The sequence below is a fragment of the Phalacrocorax carbo genome, chromosome 12 (genome assembly GCF_963921805.1).
Source record: "Phalacrocorax carbo chromosome 12, bPhaCar2.1, whole genome shotgun sequence".
Classification (NCBI taxonomy): domain Eukaryota; kingdom Metazoa; phylum Chordata; class Aves; order Suliformes; family Phalacrocoracidae; genus Phalacrocorax; species Phalacrocorax carbo.
The window spans coordinates 2,690,009-2,714,986 of record NC_087524.1 but is presented as its reverse complement, the minus strand read 5'-3'; the positions used below and the strand labels follow the sequence as shown (position 1 = coordinate 2,714,986).

The 24,978-nt window shown below is 41.0% G+C and overlaps 2 protein-coding genes across 13 annotated transcripts in view; one reads left to right on the top strand and one right to left on the bottom strand.

Moving 5' to 3' along the window:
• The window catches only part of ARHGAP22 (Rho GTPase activating protein 22), a 113,903-nt gene extending 106,177 nt beyond the window's left edge, over nt 1-7,726 (top strand). For all 9 annotated transcript variants that reach the window (XM_064463723.1, XM_064463724.1, XM_064463722.1 and 6 more), the window contains one exon: nt 940-7,726. In XM_064463723.1, coding sequence (XP_064319793.1) covers nt 940-1,168 — 229 coding nt within the window. In that variant the 3' untranslated portion in view covers nt 1,169-7,726. The remainder of the gene's footprint in view (nt 1-939) is intronic.
• A 1,972-nt stretch (nt 7,727-9,698) lies between these two features.
• Nucleotides 9,699-24,978, bottom strand: part of MAPK8 (mitogen-activated protein kinase 8) — a 48,735-nt gene continuing 33,455 nt past the window's right edge. For 2 of the 4 annotated variants that reach the window (XM_064463731.1, XM_064463732.1), the window contains exons 7-13: nt 22,837-23,002; nt 18,038-18,109; nt 15,655-15,837; nt 14,725-14,849; nt 13,691-13,754; nt 11,675-11,752; nt 9,699-10,641 (exon numbers count right to left, since the gene is read on the bottom strand). In XM_064463731.1, the coding sequence (XP_064319801.1) occupies nt 10,496-10,641; nt 11,675-11,752; nt 13,691-13,754; nt 14,725-14,849; nt 15,655-15,837; nt 18,038-18,109; nt 22,837-23,002 (834 nt within the window). In that variant the 3' untranslated portion in view covers nt 9,699-10,495. Of the gene's footprint in view, nt 10,647-11,674; nt 11,753-13,690; nt 13,755-14,724; nt 14,850-15,654; nt 15,838-18,037; nt 18,110-18,452; nt 18,525-22,836; nt 23,003-24,978 lie in introns of all 4 variants that reach the window. The other 2 variants (XM_064463733.1, XM_064463734.1) reach the window with 2 other exon arrangements.

The window sequence follows — 24,978 nt, the reverse complement described above, 5'->3', positions numbered from 1 at the left end:
ACTGCACTGATCAGTTAACCTAAGGGATTGGTTTTTGTTTTAGTTTTGTTTTTTTCTTTATTTCTTTGGTGGTTTGGAGTCTTTTATTAGTTGGTTGAGTTTTTTTGAAGTTGAGGGGGACACTTTTAGGCTTCTCCTTGAAATTTTTAAAAACCACGATTCCTCCCTGGCTCTACCCCCGCCTCTGTGTTACCACCACGACTCTGTCTTGTGATTAGGAAACATGATGGGGAGGACGGCAAGTGATGCACCTTCTGTTCTTGTTTAAAATCAAAAACACACGAGCCTTGTACTTTGACCTCCCTAGAGAAAAGCTCTGAGTCTTGCATTAGAGCTTTGTCCACAGATTTAAGGTCTGTTCTTCACATTCTTCCTCATCTGAAAAGCTTTTTTGTAAAATCTCATGCAGTATGCAAAACGTTTATTCGCCCACCCCACTGCCAGTGATGAAGGTTACAGAAAGTAGAAAACGGAGGGTGAGGAAGGCCTGTGACCTCATTCCTACCTGCCCTCCCAGGATGTCCCTGGGATAGCGCTGGATATCCATGTAGGGAAACACAGTATCAGGATAAAAACCAGAGGTTACAAGATTATTTTGGAATTATATACTTGAACTCAGCCTAACTGAGGAGTTACTACATTGCCTCAGACATTCAGCTCGTTGCCCAAAAGTAAGCATTGTTTTGTGAGGCTTGAGCCTATTTTCTCACGGTACAACTGGCGTAGGCGCCAGCTTTCAATATGGAGTTTAAGGGCAGAGACTCCTTAATGAAATGGCAACTTGTGCCCTCCTTGAAAACTTCCTCTTCGAGCTAACATATCTTCACTCTAAGGTAAACAACTTATATTTATTATAGCTATCAGCAGTTTTTATCCAGCCACTTAAAAACTTCATTTTTTCTTCTTCTTCTTCCTCCCTCTCTCTCTTTTGGTATTAAGAATTGAAGAAACGAGTGCAGACCTGAGGAAACAAGTGGTTAGGTTAGAAGAAGAACTGGACCAAGAACGAAAGAAATACACGATGCTGGAGATCAAGCTGAGAAATTCTGAACGTGCGCGTGAAGATGCCGAGAAGAGAAATCACCTCCTGCAGAAGGAAATGGAAGAGTTTTTTTCCACATTAGGATGTTTAACTGTTGGGAATCAAAGTGCTAAAATTCCCAAGTAAAGCAAGCTGATGCACAGCATAGAAAAATTCTATTTCTATTTCTGGCAAAACCAGTGAAAGTGCACATTTTGTTCTGGTATACTCATGTATCATGAGTAATTCTACAGTGATTGTGCTCTCGGTGACACTTGCTCTGTTGTCTTTACGCGTGCTGTAGTATTTGGGCCAGTTGGGAAAGACTGCTAACCGTAATGCTTGCAAGTTTAGGTGTCAGATTGCCAAGAAAGAGTGGGCAGCCTTTTTATCCACAAATCAAAAGATTACTATTCTCCATAGCCGTCCTGCTGCCATCTTCAGATACGCGGCACCATCCTCTTGCTGGCTCAAGGAGAGCGGAACATCCTGCGAGGTGGGTGGCCGGAGCCGATGGCCAGGCTGAGCCTGGAGCTTAGGGCCTCCTCCATTTGCGCTTGGGAAGATGGCAGCTCCAGCATGTCACCGCATCCGCTGTGGTGTAGCGCATGGATTTAATATGAGGTATTTTTCCTCCCCACTCCGTACATAAAGTTTGTTCAAATGTCTCATTCCTTAAACTGGCATTATTTTATGAAGATGTTTTGAAAACAAAGTCTACAACCAAGCTGAAGATACCAAAATCCTGACAATTCATGGAAGTTGTCCCTTACTCACTGAGCAGTTCTGGTGCTTCACAGAAACGTGACTTAAAGTGTGACTAAGAATCAGACTGGCCACAGAAACTCCATGGAACTTTAAATATGCACATTTTGCCCTAGGTCTCTGGCGGGTTTAGAGAGCAGTATTAGCTGCAAGAAAAAGTCTCATGAGTTGATATGAACCGATCAGACATCAGGGTAGGAGAAGAAAGATTCTTATCATCAAACACATCCAACCGCTGAGGGTTTTTATCTCTAAAACTTCAATAGCAGAACCCAGGGTAAGAGAAATTAGTGCTAATAGTGCTAGAAAGGGGGAAGGGTGGGATCCATCTTTAACCTTCCCAGGACAATTTATGCTTGGCTGCCTTCTAACACTTCTCATGACACCAGTTGATTCTTTGTTTAGTTCACAGGGAGATGAGAGGACAGGAGGAATACAGCAAACAGCCCAGCAGACTAAGTTCATCGCTTCTACTAAAGAAATGTCATTAGAATGAAGCTGTAATTTCCAGTAATTGGCTGCCAGGGCTCACTTCCCTTCAAGGGACTTCTTTGAGACGTTCTGTGTAACATGTTTAGTGCCCTGAGCCACGTAGAGCCTGCACACAGAAAATTGTTTCACCAGATGCAGCCTGAACCCTTCGCCAGCCTGTTCGCTCTCTTTTGGCACGTGCCATTGACAGCTGAGGCAGCCTGGGCGTCTCGGCGGAGAAAGACTTAACGGCAACGTGCCACAACAACAAGAGCTGGCTAAAGGGAACGTAGAGACTGTAGTCAAGGTGCTTGCTTTATTTAAGCATTTACAAAAAACGACCTGAATCTGTTCTTTTCTTATTAGAGAATATATCTCATTGTCTGGAAATAACTTTAAAATGGGCTTTTTTACATCCCAGCAGATTGTACCACCCCTCAGTATTGGACTCTCTCCTCATCATCTCACAGATACCCAGGTATTTCAACATCTAAACACCTAGAAGTTAACGTGTTCCTACCTCGCTGCAATGCTTCTCTTTCCTACAGAAACACAAACCATTTGAAGTGAGCAAAAAGAAACATTTTGAACCCCATCTTTCCTGGTTAAGACAAGCCAAGCCAGGTGCTAAAGCTGTGTGGATAGGTTAATTCGGTGATTTCCAGGCATGCTCCCTCCTTCCCGGCACCCCCAGCCGCGCTGGGTCCCAGCGGGACGGCGAGCGCTCCCCAGGAGCAGCCTGCCACCTGCAGGCAGCAGCATCGCCCTCACCTGGCCTTCCCCCATCCCTCAGCTTGTGTTACCAATAGCCACAACTGAGCTCGCAAGGAGGAACCCGGCCTGTGTAAAACAGCCGCATTAAGATGCATAATGGGAGAAGCAAGTCGCTGACCGCTTTTGAGCTGGAACGGCGCGGTGGGTTAGGTAGCGCTAAGGACCATGTCAGTCATCGCAAACTGCACCTTAGTACTAGAGCGGGGCCTGAACCAGGTTGTAAGTAATTCTCTGCAGTTAGAGCATCAGGGTTGGTACACAGACAGTTTCTACTGAGGCAGTCAATCCAAGCAGGTCATTTAATGCTCTTTTTTAGTCCTAACCCCAGCACAGGCACCTTTCGCTATAGCCATCCTGACAGCTCACATCCCTTAGACTATTTATATCACATTTTCTCCTGTATGGAGCAAGTGCAGGCTACTCCCTTTAGTTCTGGCACACTGCAAACTAAGAACTGAGCCACGCTGGCTGGGTACCTAAAAAAACCCCGAATATGCAAGCCAAGCACTAAACCCAACTGCTGGATAACTCTCAGTGAAATCAAAATGCAGCTGCAATTATTTAAATAGTCTTTGCGTATTTACACTTAGGTACATACGTAGAGCAGAACTGAAGAACCAACCCACCGACCCCAAATCCTCAGCGCTAGGCTAGGATCGGCCGTCAGCTATGTAGCACCACATGATCTGGCAGCCAGGACTAAATTAATTATTCTTTTCAGGATCACAAATGAAACTCTATCCATTTAAACTGACTGAAGGACGTAACCATTTCCTGGCTGACTGTTGTGCTCCAGAAACACCTAGTCCTCCTGTTCATGGAGAATAAATTTCAGGTCCTTTTGAAGATGAGCCTCTGCAGTAAACAAAACCTGCAAGAAGCTGCGAACTCCCCAGTTCATGCTAAAACACACCACGGGATGCCAACGCCAACAGCAACAGGCGCATCATGTTCATGTCCCATCATGGGACCGCACTTGTGCTGCTGTACGCAACCTCACAGACCACTGTGCCCTTATTTGAGGACAATAATACACATGGTCCTAGCTTTAACTCCTGTTTCTGTACCCTCTTTCCCACTGCGTCATTGCCTTATTTTGCGGCCCTTCAGCTTACTACAGTCCCTAGCTCAAAGTGGCAGCTTGCCTAGCAAGCATTTACACAGTACAGTTTGTTAGTATTACTTAGACATGACAAAAGGCTCCTGGTATCGGGTAGATGATACATTTTTTTTTACGACAGCTTTACCTGTGCAATCTTCCCAGCCTGGCCCGTCCCTTCCAGTATTAGGCAGCAAAACAGAAGAAGCAGACAATTCAGTGAAAGAAACCCCACACAAGCATATGCTTAAAAAAAAAATCCAAAGCCTCACAGCAGCATTCCAGAGTAACAAAAGATTTCTGTAGGCCTCCATGGTATTGCTAACCTGAAAAGGAAACTTAACAGTGATAGCTTATTGAATTATCTACATTTGCCAGGGCTATGCAAGCCAGCAGCACTAGGGAGCGGTTCAGGGCCAGGCTGGAGTCGCCCACAGACAAATCCCCGGCAGAGCTAAAACTGTCTTGGGCCTTGCTCTATATTAATAGATATATTACCTGGCAGCGGCTACCTTGCGTGCTAACCTATACAACTGAAAGAGCATTTCTGAGCCTCACTGCATTCCTAGGCGAGCACCTCACAAATAGCTGGGCCAGAGACCCAAAGCAGGCCGCGCTGCCCATGGGCACAGTACCTTTTCCCTTAAAAATGAACACAAATACAAGTAACAGCACACAGACAAGCAACCCAAGGGCATCTTGAGTCCTCCTTTAAAGAGCCTGCTGGAAAGGAAGGCAATGAGAGGCCCTGCGTTGGGGTTTGGCCCCGCTGCAGGGGTGCCAGTGCAGGAGTGGTCCCGGTCCCAAGTTCGGTCTCCAGTAAGAGCTCTTCAGCAGTCAGATCCTTCAGGCTTCTGAGAGTCACTTTTGAGAAAGATTTTCCTGGGGCACAGGGACTGAGCCCCCCTTCCATACATTAGGCAGCCCACAGCTCACCTCCTTCTGCACCACCAGGGCCCCCAGCAGCTGTATTTCCAGGAAAGGCAGCGGCTAGAGCCGGCAGCGAGGAAGGAAGAACGGATTCCCACCAAACACGCTTGGTATTATCAGTCTGCGGCACATCCAAAGCCCATGGGAGCGCTGAAATGGAAGAACCACGGCACCTTGCCCACGAGTGACCTCACACACGCGGCAGGACTTTAAGTACCGTTACAAACAGAAGAATCTTCAGGAAGGACTGACGCTAACAAAACTCCAACTGCATCCTTTTGAAAGCCACCCCAGCCTAGTAATGAACAAACACTAAATGCAATGTGGTCAAGCTTTTTTTTTTTCCTTTTTTATTTAAAATATCATTATAACCAATTGACATACTAGATAACAATGTATACATTCCAGTGGTGCACACGTAATGACCTATGGCGTGAATGAGTAAAAAAACCCACAATGTTCTCAGTAATGCCCCACCAACAGCTTATTTGGAGGGAATAAAGGAAAAGCAGGAAAAGTTATCAAATGTTGGGAGGAAGAAAAAAAAAATTACAATTTTTCCCAGTATTTTTGATGGTGCAGCTTCCCCTTCGTATTTGTCAGGACAAAATAAAATTAAGAATATATTTCAAAAGGGGCAGAAGGAATGATCACAATAACTAGGGTTTTTTTCTCAACTTTTATTACTAAAGTTAAAGAACTCTCAAAAATAGACTAGATATTGGGCCTACAAAAGTAATTCATCTGTATGCAAAGCTTACCAAGAATTATTCCTTTTGTAAAATGTAAAGGATGAGCTGACATTACTAGTAAGCTATTTTTACCTACAAAACCAGACTACAATAATAAAATCACCAATTTACAGCTAACACAGTATTCTAGATGGGCATTATTGTACACGAGCTATATATTACACATGAACATCTTACGTGAAATATATAAGAAACATACTTACTGATATTGTCTCAACATTGGCCAATAGGTTTATTTTTCCAAATGAACTGTATTTTTCTATTCACAATCAGCGTAGTTCCAATAGCGAGGGTTAGCTTTGCTTACTTAAGAAACGTAGAAAGTTTGTGTGAGGTAGTTCAAGAAAACCTAGCTTAAATTTTTAACTGCAGAAGTAGAAACACAATGTGATCCGATTTGTAACACGTTTCTGTAATGCAGAGATGTCTAAAGAGAAGGGAGTGAAAGAGATCACTTAAAATACCACTTTTATCCAGTGCCCTTAACTAAGAATAAATTAAATGCATTGAAAATTTGGGAAGGCAGTAGAGTCTCATCACATTTCTCCATTAAAACCCTCTTCCTGATCTTTGACAAATGCAGACAGCTCCGCAACGCCAATCCTCAAACTGAAAAAGTAAGAACCAAAACATTGATAGGAAAATTAAAAGTAACAGCAAGGACAAGCTGCTGTGAACAGCAAATAAAAACATGTCTAGAACCAGCAATTCACCTCCCTCAGCAACCCGAAACGGTAAGACCAAGTGTAAGCTGAACCACCTTCTCCCCTTCCCCCCATAATCTTCACTGAGAATCATTTAATGCCGTACGCTCTGGATTACTGGCTGGGTAGGAACTTTCCTTCTGGACTGGCTGGTTTTCCTTTACGCAGCGTTGAGACAAATGCCACACACGTTAATGCAGGAGCATTATATTCATGCAAGCGCCTGTCGAGGTGCTTAATTTTTGCTTTCTGATGAAATCGCCTGTGTTCAGAGCGGCAGCGTTGCACGAGGCAGACGCACCCCAGTAACCTGCTGCTCATTTGGCCGCTGAGGCAGCAGACGGTGCCGTTGCCAAACCGCCGCAAACGCAGCTCGCCCCCTCCTCCCCGGGACTCACCCGCGCCAGCGCGGGGGCCTGCCGAACAGCGCCTGCCGGTATTCTCTTCCTGGCGAGCCCGAATTCCTGTCCAGAAAGACGCTGCTGCACACAGGGCAGTAAGGCTTTCCTGAACACCCCAGCTGCGCAGCGCCCACACAGGGAGAAGCGCCATGCCTACCCAGCTCAGCAGGACCAACGCGCCAGAGGCGACCTGGTCAGTCAGGCTGGCCTTGGGTTGTTCAGCTGAGGGTTTTGCCCTGGCAATTCGGCTTCTCACACACACTTACACACAAAAGCGTCGATTCTGACCCCGCTGTCTTACCTGAACAAAGACTTCACAGAGCGGAGGCGCAGCACGCACTAAGAGTACTAACTTCCCCCCCCACTTCTACTTCAAAATCTTGAAGGACCTACTTCTACAACAGGAAAACAGCTGTTCTATCCTTCCTGCCTACCACAGCTCTGACCAGAGAAAGTGGAAATGGATCTCATTATTGCCCAGCATTTAACCTCACCTGACGTAAGAAATCAGGCACAGCTCACTGTAACTCACCCTCTACCAACTCGCCAAGGGACTGGAACAGCCCCAGACGTGGAAAGTTGCATGCACTTTAGTGAAGCCTATTGTCATGAGAAGATTTTGGAATCATAGGCTGAAATAAAGCTTAATAACACTTTAAGTATAAAATTGTACAGTGTATTAGATAGTATATGAGCTAAGAACGTAACAATAGACAGACAGCTGACCTCTAGCTACTCATTTGTTTGCTATCTGTGGCAGTGTACAACTATCTATGAAATAATTTTATATTTCAATAAAAAGGGAAGACTAGCATGTTGTCGTGATAATTTGGTTACTGAATTTGATTTTGTCTTTGAAATTTGCCGTCACTTGAATTTACCTAAAATGCAAGCAACTGGGGAAAAACCACACCCCAAAAACCCAAAAGGCAACACTGCTATGGAGATGGTGCCAAAACTGAACTCTACATTCCCCCAGGCAAAGCTCTGACCTTCCTGAAGTACTCTTTAACCGTAGCTCGCTCACGCTGCAGTGCTTGCAGTGGACAGTCCCACCCGCTCACCAACCCTACCTTAAGAAGAGAAAAGCCCAATTCTCCTTAGAGCTTATGAACTCAATCAAGTTACTACTGAAAGCACACCGCGATAAAAGCCGAGTCAATCTCGGCTCACTCAATTTTTAAAGCAAGTTTTCTCTAGGACACTGGAAAGGCAGAGCAAAAATTATTTTAAAGGTTCAGAATACTTCAGTCACCACTGCAATCCAGAGGGCCCCAAATAAATTTAAATAGGAATTATATTTACCAGGTTCTGTTCTTGACAGCACTTACAGGCGTCAGGAGTTGATTTTGTCAGCTTTAACTTCATTACACAGGGCTGATCAGAATATCATTTGACCCTATATAACAACGGAGTATTGTCGTATGACCAAAAATTTTGGCTTAATTCACAGCTTAAACTTTGATTTAAAAAACCGTACAAAACAGACCATTCTGTTGGTCTCTGTTCAACTCGAGCAGATTTTTTCTATGTTCCAGTGCTAGATGAATCCAAACATGCCCTGCCGATTCTGAGGTTATGTACAATTTGGCAGGATCCTGTAAAAATAATTGCCTTGACACATGTGGTTTCGAAAGGCAATATTGAAATATTAGATACATGTGAAGAAAGCAAAATTGCACGCACACAACACTTACCAGCAGTCTAGCCAGGCCAGGGAAACAACTGTGCAGTTTACCAATTTAGCCATCTTTGAGACACTACCATTCCCTGTAACCCTGTATGTTTTTTAAAAAGACACGTTAGATATTGAAAGCATTACTATCGCTTCTATTTTTCTGAAACTTACTGCAAAGACAAGTTTTCCTCTTTCAATTAGACCTTCAAAAAGATACCTATTTAACCCAACAAGCAGAAGGAACCACACTGAAGAGCACTGGTCTTTCCTGGACGATGACCTCTGCAGCCAGCTATATCATTTGCTTATGCTCTGCGCCTGGCAAGACTTCTGTATTTTTTTAATGCCCATTTTTGTGAGCATTACTAATGTAAATTCCTCTTCACATTCTAAGTCACTACACAAAATACGCATCTACACAAGGCAATCAATTATACAGCCTAGCTTCACTAAAAATCTGCATTTTCCAAAGCAATAAATTCTGAATGATTGTTTAACTCATACATAAACTTAAGTCAGTTATACATAAATCATTCTGTAAATATAAAATGTAAACAGTTAAAATACTTCTGTGAGGAGCAGCACCATTTTACATGACTATTTAGTAACTGTTCTATATATTTCAATATAACTTTTGTTTAAAAAGTGTATTGAAACCTGGAGCTTCAGTGCTGAAAACTACAGAATGTTTATGACTTCAAAATGAACCATTATTAAGATTTCTGCTACACTGGTCTCATGATGAAATTAAAGAGATAAATATTTATTTATACAGCACTACTTCTCCCTCCTTTGGATGGCATGTATTGCTCACTTAATGCATTAGCTACAGAAATCCTGAGGTTCTCCTACCACTTAATGGTCTTTAGCGATCAGTTACTTTTGGTGGAAAAAGAATAGCTGAAGTTTTGCCCCTTCGCATCCGCGTCATTCCCTCATCTACCCAAAGAGCGCTCACCGTAGTAGACAAAACTAGTAAGAAACAAAACTCCCAAGAATCACATATTACGTGGAAGTACAGCTAGAGCATATTCGTTTTCCCTCTTGGCAGTCTAGACATCCTGGATACACTTTGTTTTGTGTGTACAAAAACAGGCTACAAGCCAGAAGTAAACAGTTTATTTGCATTGCAATGTATTATTCATGAAGTATCCTCGTGTTTTATGGTGATCGCAAGATTTGGCATGCCACAACTCTGCAGAAAACATCACGTCACTTGGTTAGGCTAGATATTTCTGCAGCTTTGAAGATATGCTTTGCTTTCTTAAGTTTGTAAAACCATTCAGATGAGGTTACTTTGCAGAGGAATGTACGCTGTTTCTCTAAAAAAATTCACTAATTGTTGCTTTTGCTGAAGTATTATAGGCAAGTGGCCAAAATAAGAGAGGATTCTGTTCGCTGCCAGCACCAGAGTATGCTCAAAGCTACAGCTGGCCGCACCGAATTATCTCGCCCTCCACCTGCACATGGACGTACGACCAAGCATAAAACTTTGAAGGATATCATGAACAAGACATCCGGAATAAATTCTAATTAAAAATTTGAAAACCTATAAAATCTTAAATAATTCATTATATGGTAACGACCACAACATTAATATGTGCTTCGATAAAACAAATCTTACAAATTCAGTAAAAAAAAAAAAAAGATCAGCAGCATAATAGTAAAGCAAATATGCAGATTTTAAAACCACAATAAAAATTATCAGGTTTAATATTTTACAGTTAATTACAGCAAAAAAGTGGCTGCTTTTAACACAACTTACAGTTTAAAATTACAGCACTTTAGGATGAATTCTATGATTATTTTTGAAAAAACACTCAAAAATACCATCAAATTTTAAAGGTGCCCTATTAATGACTAAAAGGACCCCCCTCCCACCCCCCAAAAGACCAAGTAGTCATCTACAGCAACCCAGAGGTCCAGCTGAGGTTTCTAGACTGCTGTCTGTATCAGAGGCCAATGTTGGATCCGTTGACATTGAAGACACATCATTGACGGATGACGATGAAGATGGGTGTTGAGAGCCATTGATCATTGCTGCACCTGTGCTATGAGAAACAAAACAGCAAATCAGTTGCAGGTACAGTTGCACGGCTCAGTGCTTGCATTAGTCTGCCTCTTCCTAAGAGTCACTACTTTCCTTTGTTTCGGCAAGCGTGAAGGGATGCGTCTCAATCCATTGTCAAAGTGAATAAAACCCACAAGCCTAATGTGGGGCTTAACGAACGATATGCCAAGAACCACGGAACTCACATGACATGATACCTGTCAAATTACAATAAAATGCTAATGGCTGATGGTTAAAAATGACAGATAATACTGCATAAACCCAGAGCTAAGATATACTACTAAATGCTGAGACCTAAAGCTAGAATGTATCTACATATTTAGATAAAGAAAGAAGAAAACTGGGTTCATCCATCAGATCCTCCCCTTCAGGCTGGGAAATAGCTGTTCGTGTTCAGCTACATTGAATGGATACAACCCCAGCTACGCAGCAGCTTCTCAGACTCAGTGAAGTGATTTTTCAGTGAACTCTGAGCAGAGTCAGCAACAGCTGTCCAACTCTTGCCATCATTTTTCAACAGTGCAAATGGGGTCCTATCAACGGCTGGTCAACGGCCACACTTTGCTCCAAAATTCAGCAACAGTTTCTGAAAGCGCTCCGTATTTTTCCTTTCTGTTTACGGGGGCATATTCAAGGCAGACAACCTAGAAATCCTGTTTCACTACTGAATAGATGTGAGTAGCGGTTATACCTTTATTTGAAACTGCACCAGCTACAAGTTACACGTCTAACCAGATTATGGCAATAGAATAGCAGTACATACCAAGATGTTTCTTGAGGACTGAAATGAACGAAGCATCAGTTAATAAAGGAATTTACCAAAATAATAAAGAGGAGATATCAACCCCACACATTCCAGTCAAATAAGCAATATCTCAAAGAGAATTCAAGAGGTTATTGGTCATTTAAGAGCCATATTTTTGAGTTCAGCTACTCTTGGATGTGCCTTTACTCCCTCCTGACCTACAACTCAATGTAGCTCTACACTGTGCTTTTATTGTAACCAACCTAAAGGGGCTGGTTGTCCGCGTATAACCCCGTTCTTGGTTCTCTCCTCCAGGTCCATGACTTCTTTGTATATCAACTCTGAAAATGCAGAGAAGGGAAGGCAAAAAAGTGAACTGGCAAACCCAAGACTGGCTTGATAATACATCTCCCATTAAAACATGCATTTAAGTTTCATAGGTTCACGACTGTTCCGAATTAGTTTGGAACATCAGGCTGTAGAGGCTACAGAACAACTGGCAAGTGATATAAAAATGTGTGATTCTTTTCTGCTGGAGCTACAATGGCCCGGCACTCTCGAGAACACACTGACATTGCTTTAAGACTCTTCGGTCCAGGCTGCACGAGGACCTGAGGTTAAGCTGAGTCTTAATAACCACTTGGTTTTTACCAATGGCTTCTTTGGTACAGATAAACTCATTTGGAGTCTTCAAAGGAACAGGTAGGAACAAGCCCAAACAGCACTGCCATCTTCCCAACACACATCTGCCACTAAATTTCCTCAGCAACAACATCAAAGGTCCAGATCCCCATGAAACGGAATACAATATTGGCATGTAAGTAGCCATCCCAAATGAAAGCAGCAACTTTATCTTCCAGTTACAGAAGGTCCTCATCCTTAAAAGGGTCAGAAGTGCTTGTAAGATGAATCACACACCCTGTGTACTGGGGCCAGAAGGTTTCTAGGCTAAAGGCAGCTTTTTACCCAGCAAAGACTCCAGCTGTGACTCTACGTAAGTAACAACAGAAGACCTAAACATATTAAATGCAACTCGTAAGAACCGACTGTCAGAATACTGTGCTACTACTTAACTGTCACTGGCAAACTAATGCAACACACAACAGTTTGGAAGAAAAAAAGCATTTAAGAATTATAATTTCAAGGGCTCTGGGAGTTTCAGAAGTAAACTCCACGTTGCTTGAAATACCCTCAGCATATCTGCTTCACAAGGGAAGTAACTTTGCTTGGAAGGAGGATGGTAAGAGAATTTCCACAGTTCTCCCTATCTCTGCCTTTACAATTTCAACTCAGTTTCTAATAGAAAGCAACCTGAAAGTGTGGTAGCACTAGCTTTTACGGACTTGTGTCCATTACCAGCCAACATAATGAAACTGTCAAAAATGATTCATGAAATATTTTCCCTGCTTTTTTTCCTGTGGGGGTAAAAAAAAAAGCTATACAGGTCTAATGTCCCCTCCTAGACTTTTCAGTACAAAGTATTAGATTGCTCAATACACTAAATTCTTTAAGTGCAACGTTTGTAGCATGCACAGCTCTCCGGACCTGCATTTTCTTCTTAGCATTAGGACCTTTGCAATAACACCACAGCTTTTAGAAGCAATTTCAAAATGAAGCACAAGCTTTACATGTACCAGAGACATTCCCCTTCTACTTTATCATTTTACACCTCATACACAGCCAGGAAACGTATATACTGAACCAGTACTGAACACTAACAATCACGCTCTTGGAAGTATGAGTCTTGCATCACACTGATCTGTTCCACACCTCAACCCCAGCTACTTCCTCAGGATCCAACTGCTGATAAGCATCAGCACGTCCCACAGCGGCTGTAACGTCACTATCTCGCCCGTTACTAACGCTCCTTATAGCTTCTGCTTTCAAATTCTCTGCTTGATTGAAAATAAGGATGGCTACTATCCTCTTCACTTGAAGATTAGTGCTTCTACTTCAGAGTTATATTCCTCAAACTCCTGCACCTTTTTCAACTGTAACAGCCTGTCCAGAAGAGTCACCCTCTCTAAAACCGTTGCCTAATGGCAAGAGGTGATTGAAAATGAGCAGGTCTTAAGTTCACTACAAAGGTTCAGCACTTTCACAGGAAAATTTTTAATGTCCCAACAATAAAGAGGTTCTGAAGCACAGATCTACTCCCTTGCCATTCCCGACAGTTTAAGTAAATACTATTAGGTTGCTCAGAAGAACCTTAGTAACAGTAATCCTCGGGGGCCAGCCTACTTCCAAAGGCCTGAGTAAACTTAAAATGCCATTCTTACCTTTCCATTCTTCTATCGTGTGCTCCCTCTCATCTAACTGCTTATCTGGTATCTTTGGCGGAGGCTGAAAAACAAAACTAGCTCATGATAAAGCAATCAAAAGGGATACAAAACCAGAATAAATGAAAAAAACCCACCCTCAGAATATTAGCCTGATTTAAAAATACTGTATTTACAGGGTCATGTCTTCTCTCACACTTGGACTTGGCCTATTTTCTAGATGCTGCTACATGTTTGAAGCCCTCTTCTGATTAACAGATTTGCTTATATTACTGTAATAATTAAAATAGAAACTGAACAGTGTGGTAAAAGAGCTCCTACGTGCAGCAGTCTCCCGCCCAAGCAGCCCTTTTTACCTACTTACTGTTAATTAATAATTTTTCCCTCTGGCTATTATGGATCAGCAGAATTCTAACTGGCACCATTTACATCAAGCATCTTTTTCTATTTTTAGTGGGCCATCACCAACCACCTTTCTCTTACAATAAATTAAGACTTTTCTCATAAGCTGAAAGTGTCCTGAAATTAATTTCAGAAAAAGTTTCAATTAATCCCTTTGTTCATTAGTGTTAATAATTGAAAGCTCAAGATCCTGTACTCAAATTTTGCTGAAATACTTACTTTCTAGTTTAAGAGTACTATCAATTGCTACAACTAATGAAAATATTTGTCTTGCCCAGGGGGAAATATCTCAGAATCCTACCAAGGGCAGTCAAACCACACTGAAGCAATGAAGGCTCAATAAATTGGAACCCAATATGAAAGATTTCAGATGCATTACTACATATCCAGGAGATTATATGCCATTATACACAAACACACACAGAGATACAGGTACTTCAGTTTGCATCCGTTCCTAATGCTATTTCTAGAAACATGTCAATCTATGTCAACAAAAATGATTACAGCTCAGCTAAGCTTCTAGTGAAATGTGTAGATCCCGCAATAATCTTCTTTTGAGAAGTTGTATCAAGCATCACCAGTTTGCGTTAGTACAGTACCTTCCTAACCAGAGAGCTAAAACAAGAACTTACAGCTTCTGCTTCTGATGGATCATACCAAACATTGATATATGGGTGCTGCAGGGCTTCATCCACAGAGATTCTCTTAGAAGCATCTATAACCAGCATTTTTGATAACAAATCCCTTGCTTGACTTGCTGCAAAAGCAAAATTTTCTATTTAGACTAGTGCTATATTTAGTGCATCTAATGCAGTATTTCAAAGCTGATAAGGACAGGAGAGATCGAGTAAATGAATTCCAGTTTAATATCTATGCAACCCTCACGTAATTTGGGGTTTATGAAAAGTGGTCCACTTGATGAAAAAAAATTGACGAGAATAACACAGGTGGGAAAGGGATTGGACATATTTCACTATGTTTTCAGAGTACAGCACCCCTTGGCATGACATCCTCATGTGAAATAACTCAGCTGGCAGTACAGCCTTGTGCTATTCTAGACCTTCTACCCCTCTGTTACAGTTGACGGGGAAAAAAACCTGTCTCGTACTGTTAGTCACAGAAAATATGGTGAGTCTGGGACTCCACTGAGTGGGTGACTTTTAGAACCAGTAAGTTATTTCAGTAGCTACAGGATCTCTATTTATTATGAATATAAAAACTTTATTTTCATCCCTAGAGAAAGACGATCTGCTCTGCCTACACAACTTCTATTCCACCCTCCCCCCACTTCTCTATATCATGTTGGCATCTGTCACTGAGAGGAGTTTATATATTTACTTTTCTTTATAAAGGTATCTCCAGGATAGCAGCTGTTTCAGAAAAGATGAGAAAGCGAAGGTAAGCAACACCAGCGAGTTCATCCACCCCCATGATATATGTATTAGTAATATTTGAATCCTTTGCAGGATGATTTTATAGCCAACAAAACCAAGACACGTTCCGGTTCAACGCATCAGTTTTGAAGCTTTTAAAAGATACAACACACAGAAGACAGGCCTTACCTTTAAGCTTATTGTGTTCAGAGTCAGCTGGGAAAAGGACATCTGGGAAGAGTTTTTCAAAACTATATCCAGCATATTTAGGTCTGTTCTCCACATAAGTTCGGACTGTAGGCTGTAATTTCTTCATAAATTCAGGGCATGGTGTTCCTAGCTGCTCTATTACTTTATTCCATTGATCAATATCTAAGGTTATGCAGCTAAGAAAAACACTGTGTCTAATTTTCAGCTAGTAAGTTATGTTAAAACCAAAAGAAACAACCAACAGAGAGAAAACACAGAAAATAATAATAAAATATCAAGTCCATCATCATTAATTAGGACTACCTTCTTAGAGAAAACAGTGAAACAAAGCAAGACTATGATAAAGTCAGTCAAGGTAACAAGTATTTTACTCAAAACCATAATTAAACAGCAAAGGATATACTTCTGAGAGACAGAAAATTAAGAGACTCACAAAATGTATTAAACAAATTTAAATAAAGGTGTTGTTTGGGTTCTGGAGAACAACTCACTTTGTGATCTGAACACATATTCACAGCAGTCAAGCTACTACACGTCATCAAGGTACTCGTGAGAAATACACTGCGTAGGTGCTTCGTCCTTCGTTCTCATCTTGATACCTCAGCCCAGCCCAGGACCCTCCCAAGTCAGTGATTTCTCACTAACACCACGCATCACTGAGCACAGTGGGCACGTAAAGGATGACATCTTGGCCACACTGGTCAGGGACAATTTTGTCAGAGACAAATGCAGAAGTTAGGGTTCCAAGGACATATAAGGAATATCTTAATTGACAAGTTTATACCAGTTAAAGGGCAGATTCAGATTTAGAGTGGATATAAAGGAAAAAATTTTTTACTATGAGGGTGGTAAAACCCTGGCACAGGTTGCCCCGAGATGTGGTCGATGCCCCATCCCTGGAAACATTCCAGGCCAGGCTGGACGGGGCTCTGAGCAACCTGATCTATTTGCAGATGTCCCTGCTCGCTGCAGGGGTTGGACTGGATGGGCTCCAAAGGTCCTTCCAACCTGAGGCATTCAGTGATTCTATGATTGACCAGTTCACGGCAGAGGAATTTCATACGCGTTACTGAACAAAAATAAGCAACATTTGGCTCAGGATTTCCCAGTTGCAGATGATTAGATACTGGGAGAGACGTAGGCTTATCTCATTCTTATATTCTCCCCATCTTTTTCTATTTGGCTACCATCAAAGACTGGGCTACCTAAACCTTCAGTCAGATATAGCAGGCTCCCTCTTATGTTCTTAAAACTTAAGAGTAGACCTTAATAAAAGGATTTTCAAGCTCTGCAGTGCTTTAGTACAGGCCTTGAAAAAAACAGTGTTTACACTGTAGGGCACTGAGCCTAACCTGAGAAGCCATGCTAGCAAAACACATGCATAGAGCTAAGCATGGTGCAGCTCATGCAGGGACAGAGCTGTGGGAAAGTAAGGATGCCCTGGATCGCCCCACCGTGCCTCACAATCTTCATCCAATATTCACCCCAAAGCGGTATTAGAACAACTATTACACACCTAACCTGCAGCAAAAGCCGGAAAAAAATTCTGACGGCATCTAAAAAACTGGAGTGTAACTACTAGTAAAACAAATAAGATGCCAAACTCCAATTAGATCTGGTAATTTTAGTGATGATCCAGAGGTTTCAGCAGACCTTTTTTTCTGAAGTATTGCTCGCAGGACAACCCATACAGCTAACCTCACCAAGCCATTCACAGAACAGAAAGACAGAGGAACCAGGTATTTCTAAAAGATGCTTGCAAGATCATTTCTGCATGCAAAAATATAGAACTCCATATTGTAACTAATGCATCTCTTCAGGAATTTTTTGTAAGCATTTCCTATAAAATGTAAAGAATAACTGCTAACACGCTTGGGTACTAAACAGATTAGTAAATTATTACATAAAAACGATCTCTAAAGCAGAAGTCAATGCATGCGAATCAGTAAACCACCATCTCCACCATCTAAACACAAAAAGTCTGTCTTAAATGTGACAACATCCAAAAGCAATGGATACACACTGTATTAAACTGGAAAAAGACGAGGCGGGGGGGGAAAAGGCAAAAGAAAAGAGGAAAAATAGATCTGTTTGCCCCAGTGGTACTTTGTTCATCTCGCTTAGTGTTAACCTCTGAAGACAGTCATACACAGTAATGCTGTGTTGTGGTTTTGCTTTAAATGGTGTAACTGCAGACATTTTTGCAGATTCCTGGAACCAAAACTACCAACTTACAAATTGTAGTTTGAAAAGGCAGTTTAAAACCAGTATTTTAAAATTAGAACCACCTTAATCTGGAACTACATTACTGCAGCATCTTTTGACCTTTTACAGCTACACCCTAGGCCAAAGGTAAGGATACGATCTGTACCAGGAAATAAAACACCACCTTTGATCATTTCTCCCATGATGCACCCAACTGACCAAATGTCAACTGAAAATAAAATGCAATGATATTAACATAAAAGATAATTATTAAAATAAAGTAAACAAAAATATCTAGAGACACACACACATGAAGTGACTATAAAAAGCGTGTGTAATGAAAATGAATGAAGGTGAAGATATGCTAACTACAGGACCAGCAGAGACTATGTCCTACTGCTAGGTGCAGCCTGAATATAAATGAAGTTCTTAATTTTTTTAAGTGTACCACAAGAAAAATCCATGTTCATTTAATAAAACAATTGTACAATATGCATTTTCAGGACACAACATCAATGAAAAGGTTAATCACTGCCTGACTAATTCAACCTGCTGCAGCAGCACAAGGATACAGTCCCTTCCTGGAAAGAGGATTTTGTGGCAAACCATTTCGCCCATAATGCACCCCACAGACCATAAATCCACTATGTTTGTAGCACAAAAAGAAGGAAAAGCAAAGCAAACGGTCATTTAAAATTAAAAGAAGCATAACATGACTGCATCCTATAAAGTGCAGAGACAGCACAAGAAGAGCAAGTCTTTATATTAATCAATTAAAACACTTTAAAATACACTATAGATAAGGATTAGCTTTTAACTGTCTCAAATACAAGGCAGAAAAACATCCTTTTGTTTAACACAGTGCTAGAGCAAGAGCTAGAGCAGAGAGAGAGATACACGCGAATCAAGCAGAGTGAAGTCCTTCTCCAGGCTCTGAGGCTTGCAAAGCTACCTCTGCCAGACCAGACTGGAGCCCCAAAGATAACTTCACTTCTTGAAAGTAATTCCATTACATTTGTCGGAATAATTAAAAGAGGCAAAGTAAACTGACCTTTAAAAATACTATGCATCTAAACAGTTTATACTTTCAGGAGGAGAATCAATTGGTTATCACATAGGAATTAAAATTTGCCATCAAGTGTTTCCTAAAAAGTCAGATTACCATGCATCTCTCTCTCCTTTTAAATAAAAAGCAAACACAATCAGTAGAAGATTACTTAGAATTTTAGAGGATCAGTTAATGGCAATATTAGTATGCTCCTAAAAGATTTTCAGTTAAAATTATTTGTTTAAAAATATTTCTCCAGTTATGCTGAAATAACATACAAAGCTCAAAAGCAATTTTTTTTTGCTATGAAATACACATTTTTATACGTTACCTTAAAATTAATCACTCAGAAGACATACTCAAAGATGCACAAGTTTACTTTTTACACGTATGCCAATTTCTTTTGTGGTTGCTTTCAGAGATACTGTTAACTCTGTACGCAAAAGTTTTCTTGAAGTCATAATAATGACTTTGTATTGCTATGAACGCTTTTATGTCAAACATGACACTCGAATTTCAAGTAAGCAGATAAGAAGGGGATTTAAATGACAACAGTTGTGTACTAAAAATCACACGTAAAAGTTCTGAAGGAGCTCAGCAATGTCAAGCAAACAATGTTTTTACTGAAAATATTCCTTCCCCTTATTTATAAGTTCCTCTAAAATAGTATCTAAATTGTATGATAGGAGATCATAGTTGTACATATTAATAGGTCAAAATTAAGGGCCTGGTTCATTTAAAAATGATTGTCAACATTTTATGATTAGTGTTTTTTCTTTAAAAAACTCTCTTCAAATAGTTAAGAAAAACAGATATTTTTTTGGCTTAGAGACCCAAAGATTTTAAGCCAAGTTCTGCATTTGACTTTAAGTAAAAAGTTGACTTTTTCAACTCCAAAACAACCTGCTGTCATCACAAAGCAAAATATACCCAAATCTAGTGTAATTAGTTGGTGTCCCACACGATAAAAACAACGCCCAAAACTGCACGGAGAATTCTGCGAAGAGAAATAACGTGAGTCAATGACTTATCATCATGCCTCAGAAAACAAATTACTTCAGAGGCGATGAAAAACTTTGGAAACCCCTTCTGGTCACCCTACAAAACCAAACGTACGGTGTGTGGGGGTGGAGGGGTTTGCCACGTTCACTAAGCAAGTGAAGCCTATGTGTAGGACTCGCTTTTTACGAAGCCAGACTAACTTGTACACTGAGGACCGCTCCTGTGAATACCTGCATAGCAGACTGAGTGAAAACTTATTACGGATTTGAAAAGGCTTTTTTAAAATTTACTGCCTGTCATACGGAGTGTCTTTTATTCTTAAAAACCCCATTTGGAGTGAACTCACTGTTTTCTATAATTCTAAGAGGAACAAATCCCAAGTGAAAATGAAGTTCAAACCCAGTGTACATACTAGGGAACTTGAAACTAGTAGTTTCAGAGAGTTTGGGGTTTTCCTTGCTTTCACCTCCCTGACAATCACGCACGTAACTGCACATAAATCTAAATATGTTAAGGTACACGTGCTCGAACAGTTTTGGTGTCCTTCAGTTCTGAACTTCTTGAGTTTGCAAGGCCTGGTTTCTTAATGTAATATACCCAAATGTGCTTTATCTCCTTCAGTATCAAAACCTATGTAGAAGTTAACTCTATCATCAGTTTGTTTGGGATCTTTGCTAGTTTTAAAACAAAGATGTCATCTGTGCGTGGTATGGTACCAAAAGGATACTACCCTGCAGTAGGTACCTCAGCCATCAAAACATCTATTGCAATCCTCCCGCGGAAGTTCAGCGGGGCACGGAAACGGCATAAACCTGCCAGATGACCCAGTTCAATGAAACTAAATGTTAATGTTAACCATTAGTTAGCTGTCAATTTTCAATATTTAACTCTAAATTAAGTAAGTTACCTTTTAATTTAACTATAGGCTTAAAGGTCTAAACCAGGCATCAAAGCTGACAGGTGAGGATCCTGGACAGCCCGTGGTTCCTGCTGTAAGAACATCCTTTACACCTGCCTCCCTGCCCTCTGCAGCCCTGCCAGGGGAGCTCCATAATGAGGAACTCATCAGGCAGAGATCAAGAAGAGTAAAAGTTTATGTGAATAGCCTTTTAATGACAACCGCGCATACGGAAATGCGATTGTCTTCCGACTCAGCCAACAGATTAACTTTTACATTCTCCAAAAGTGGCATTCTCAACTCAACGACCACCTATTTTGCTTTGGGGAAGACGTGATAGTTTTCCATATGAAAGTAGACTTTTATTTATATTCTGCTGCACAACAGAATTCACGCTTGCTTAAGGAACAGGATTGCCACTAGCATGACAGGCTGCTCTGCAACACAGTCTATTTAACTCCAATAATAACCTAAACAACATTTTAGCGGAAAGAATGTTTCGCACTTTTGCAACTCAAAATTACTTAATATTTAAGAGAAAAAATGTAAACCAGGCAAGCTAAGTCAGAAAACTTGTGGTTTCAATTTTATCAATTCTTTCTGTAGGGCAGCCGCGTGACTCGACTACAGCTTTAGGTTCTTTTATCTAGTGTCTCTTAACCGGCCAATGTAAATTCTTGGGGGGGGGGGGGGGGGGGGGGAAGGCAGACAATCCTAAATATATACTTTCTACAAAACTCTAGCAGTTAAAAAACTAGCTTTAAGCTTGCTCCACTCAACCTTGGGCAAAGCAGCCAACCATGGAGGCCATCTGAGGGAATGCGCATCCTCACGTTCATGAACGATCCAAACAGAAATAAAGAACAGGGACTTGCAAAAAAGTTCTGTTCCCATTCCTCTGAGCTGGCTTCTTCCATTGTCAACACCAATAGAAGTTATTCATCTTGGCTTTTATAAACGACAACAAAACCAACCCTCTATGGTTTAGACACAGCGGCTATCGCTTACACACAGCCTGAAGTCACCTGCCCTAAGGGCGTGCAGCGGCCAGGGAGGCTTGTGGACCACAGAAAGAATCCTGAAGAGCTGAGCAAGCCCAGCTGTGTCAGTAACCCGAGGAGCCATGCTTCACACCACCAGGAGACAGCTAACAAAGCCTCAAGCACCATGGCAACTCACGGGCCTTACTGGAGGACTAATCAATAGAGGGTTTAAAACACCTTCAGTAAATGGTGATCTCTGTGCACTGGGCCTGACTGAGGTTGAGCCACCAAGTGAGCTGAACTGACCACAGTGACAGCGGATCAATGGTTTCCTAAAGACTTTGGTTTCCTAAAGGATACTTGCTGTTTCATTCAGAAGACGCGATGTACTTGATCACGTGTTGCCCTCAAATGCTGTACCCTTTCCCTCTTTTCTTGTAGCAGATATTGAGAGAAGGGCCACAGAGCGAGTATAAAGAGGAGGGAAATGTATGCAGAGGGACAAAGTAAACTAATTTCCTTGGAACTCATCATGGACCTCACAGTGTCTATGATGCTTTATGATGGAACTCTGTGCGTTCTTCCCACAAGTAGAAGCCTTTAAGTTCCCTACATCCTGAAAGGCTATACTGAATATAGTTATTTAATGTTTAAGTTTAGGAGACACGTTTACTGATCATTCACAATATACATCCTCAACAGGAATAAAGTCAGGTGAAGGTATATGAAGGTACCTACCACACATTAAGAAAATATATTTCCAGTTCTTCCTGGATGAAACTTAATCTACCAAGGACGTTATTTAAATTTTTAAACAAACAAGGCCCTCAATTTCCTCTCCTATTAAATGCAAACGTTTCTAATGGGTTGTGTTGAATAAACAAATTGGCGTATCCAGAATCTGCGTTTTGGTCACAAGGCAAATTTATAAAAATTCTACAGCTTGAAAAAAAACATTAACATGTAAAATGTGGTGTGCCAAACAAAAAATAAAGCTATGCCAAAGAAAGACTATATTTGCTGACCGTTTTCTTTGTATCCCATCCCTAGGATGACCTCTGGTGCTCTGTAGTAACGAGTCACTACATAAGGCGTCATCATAAAACTAGTTCCTGCAGTTCTGGCCAGTCCAAAGTCAAGAATCTTCAAAGTGCAGTCTGACTTTACTACTATATTACTGGGCTTTAAATCCTTTAAAAAGAAACATCATATATGACTGCTAAGACAAGCACACAGTACTCCGTGGTTCACATATTTAAAAGATAATACTGCTAACATTAAACCCCACATATACAGGTAGGTTATTGCTACAACTGCAGTTTCTTCTCCCCTTGCATAAATTCATGTGCATTCAGCAGACTACAGAATTAATTCCCTTATTGTGCTTGTAGATTTATATAGCAATTAAAGAGGGAAAATACAACCAGCGTTACAAGATATGTTAGCAATGTCTGAAATCAATTGAGGTTAGTAAGAAATGTTAGCTCTGAGGAAAGGTCTAGAAACTGCTCACTGGAACAATGGTTATTACCACGATGCGGAAGACAAGTATCATGACAATTGTTTAAATCATTTGATGCAATAATCACCTTCATACAAGAATTCTAAAATTATAACAAAGTAAAAATTAAAAAGGTTTCTTTGCTAATTAAGGCTGCATTACCTCTCTTGAACCAATGCAGATGTTCCTCTCAACAGGAAGCAAATCCCAATGCTCTCGCATAGATTTAGTTTCACATTTAGGATTTGGTTTTATACTGATTTTGGCAACCAAACCCAAAAGGGCACCATTGGAAAACTGCCAGAAATTAGCACAATCATTAAATTGGCATGGAAAACGCCCTGATACAGCTTCAGAGCTTAGTTAGAAATTTGGTAACTCTATTCTCTTGACTTGAACCCTAAAACCACATTGACAACAGCGGCTTCACGACACCTGTTTGTATGGACACTGCACAGACATACTCAGTCGTTATCTCGGGAGGATCTTACACACATCTGAACGTCACAGAGCAACCACTACAGCGTAACTCCAGATTAACTTTGCCATCGTAAAATCATTCACAGCACGCAGGCTGACATAGATAAGGCTTGGATCCTTTCTGCCTACCCTCTACTAAGATTAATGAGAGAGAAACCCAAGATGCGGCAGAGGACACCAGCATTTGAGCTGCAGGCATTTGACAAGTAGCCCTATCCTTCCCTGTTTCATAAAGGCTTAAAAGTGGCTGTCTGCAAGATAGATGTAGTTTTCATTTGTACTTATATGGCTTTCAGAAAGCTACGAAAGCTTCATTAAAGACAGAGAGGAAACATCAGAAAAATAAAGAGCTCCAGAACAATAGAATTTTAACAAATAATTAATAGTCTTGCATACTGACACATTCACGCGCACACTTCCAAATCACACACACAAAGACCCTGCAGACAACTTTGGCTTAAAAGATCAACTCATTTGTGGCATTTGAGAAAGTATTATAAGGCATTCCGGATATTTAACATGCATGTTTCAGTTTCTGCTGCAATCCTGTTTATCATCAGCTGCATTTTTGCACAGTTCTAGTTTTTGGAGGATGTTCCCTGCAGAATCCCAGGTACATGCTTACATCCCAAAGCTGCAGGATTCACACTAAAAATGTTAAGATATCTTCCCTTTGCAAAAGAAAAATCACTATGAGGACAAAAAGCAAAAGCTTACAGAGTACTGTCCACCCTTAATTTCTGAACATCATGTAGTTGTCATCAAGCCTAGGAATATGCTGTAATTTGGAATACAGAACTGTCCTTCAAAATGATGGAGGCAAGAGCTGACTTACACTGCATCCAAATTCATGCAGAACCAATACCTCTTACCTTTTAAATGAGCAAGGAACGAAAAGCTCCTATAAGACTGATCAAGTTAGTTAGGCTGTATAAATATATCCAGAACCTATAGCAGAAGATATCTAACCTAACCCTAAAAATGTAAAACGTCAGTGCCTAAAAATCAGAGATTATTCATGGCCATCTCCCCATTACGCAGAGAGGGAGAGAGGGGTATCTCTGGAAGGGAATTCATGGCTTCTAAGGGCTCTTCCCTTTCTAAAGAAAAGATTTGTGCGATGGGCTTCCATAATTAGACACTTCTGTTAAGTGCTCAAAATCAGGCAGAAAACCATGTTTCAGAG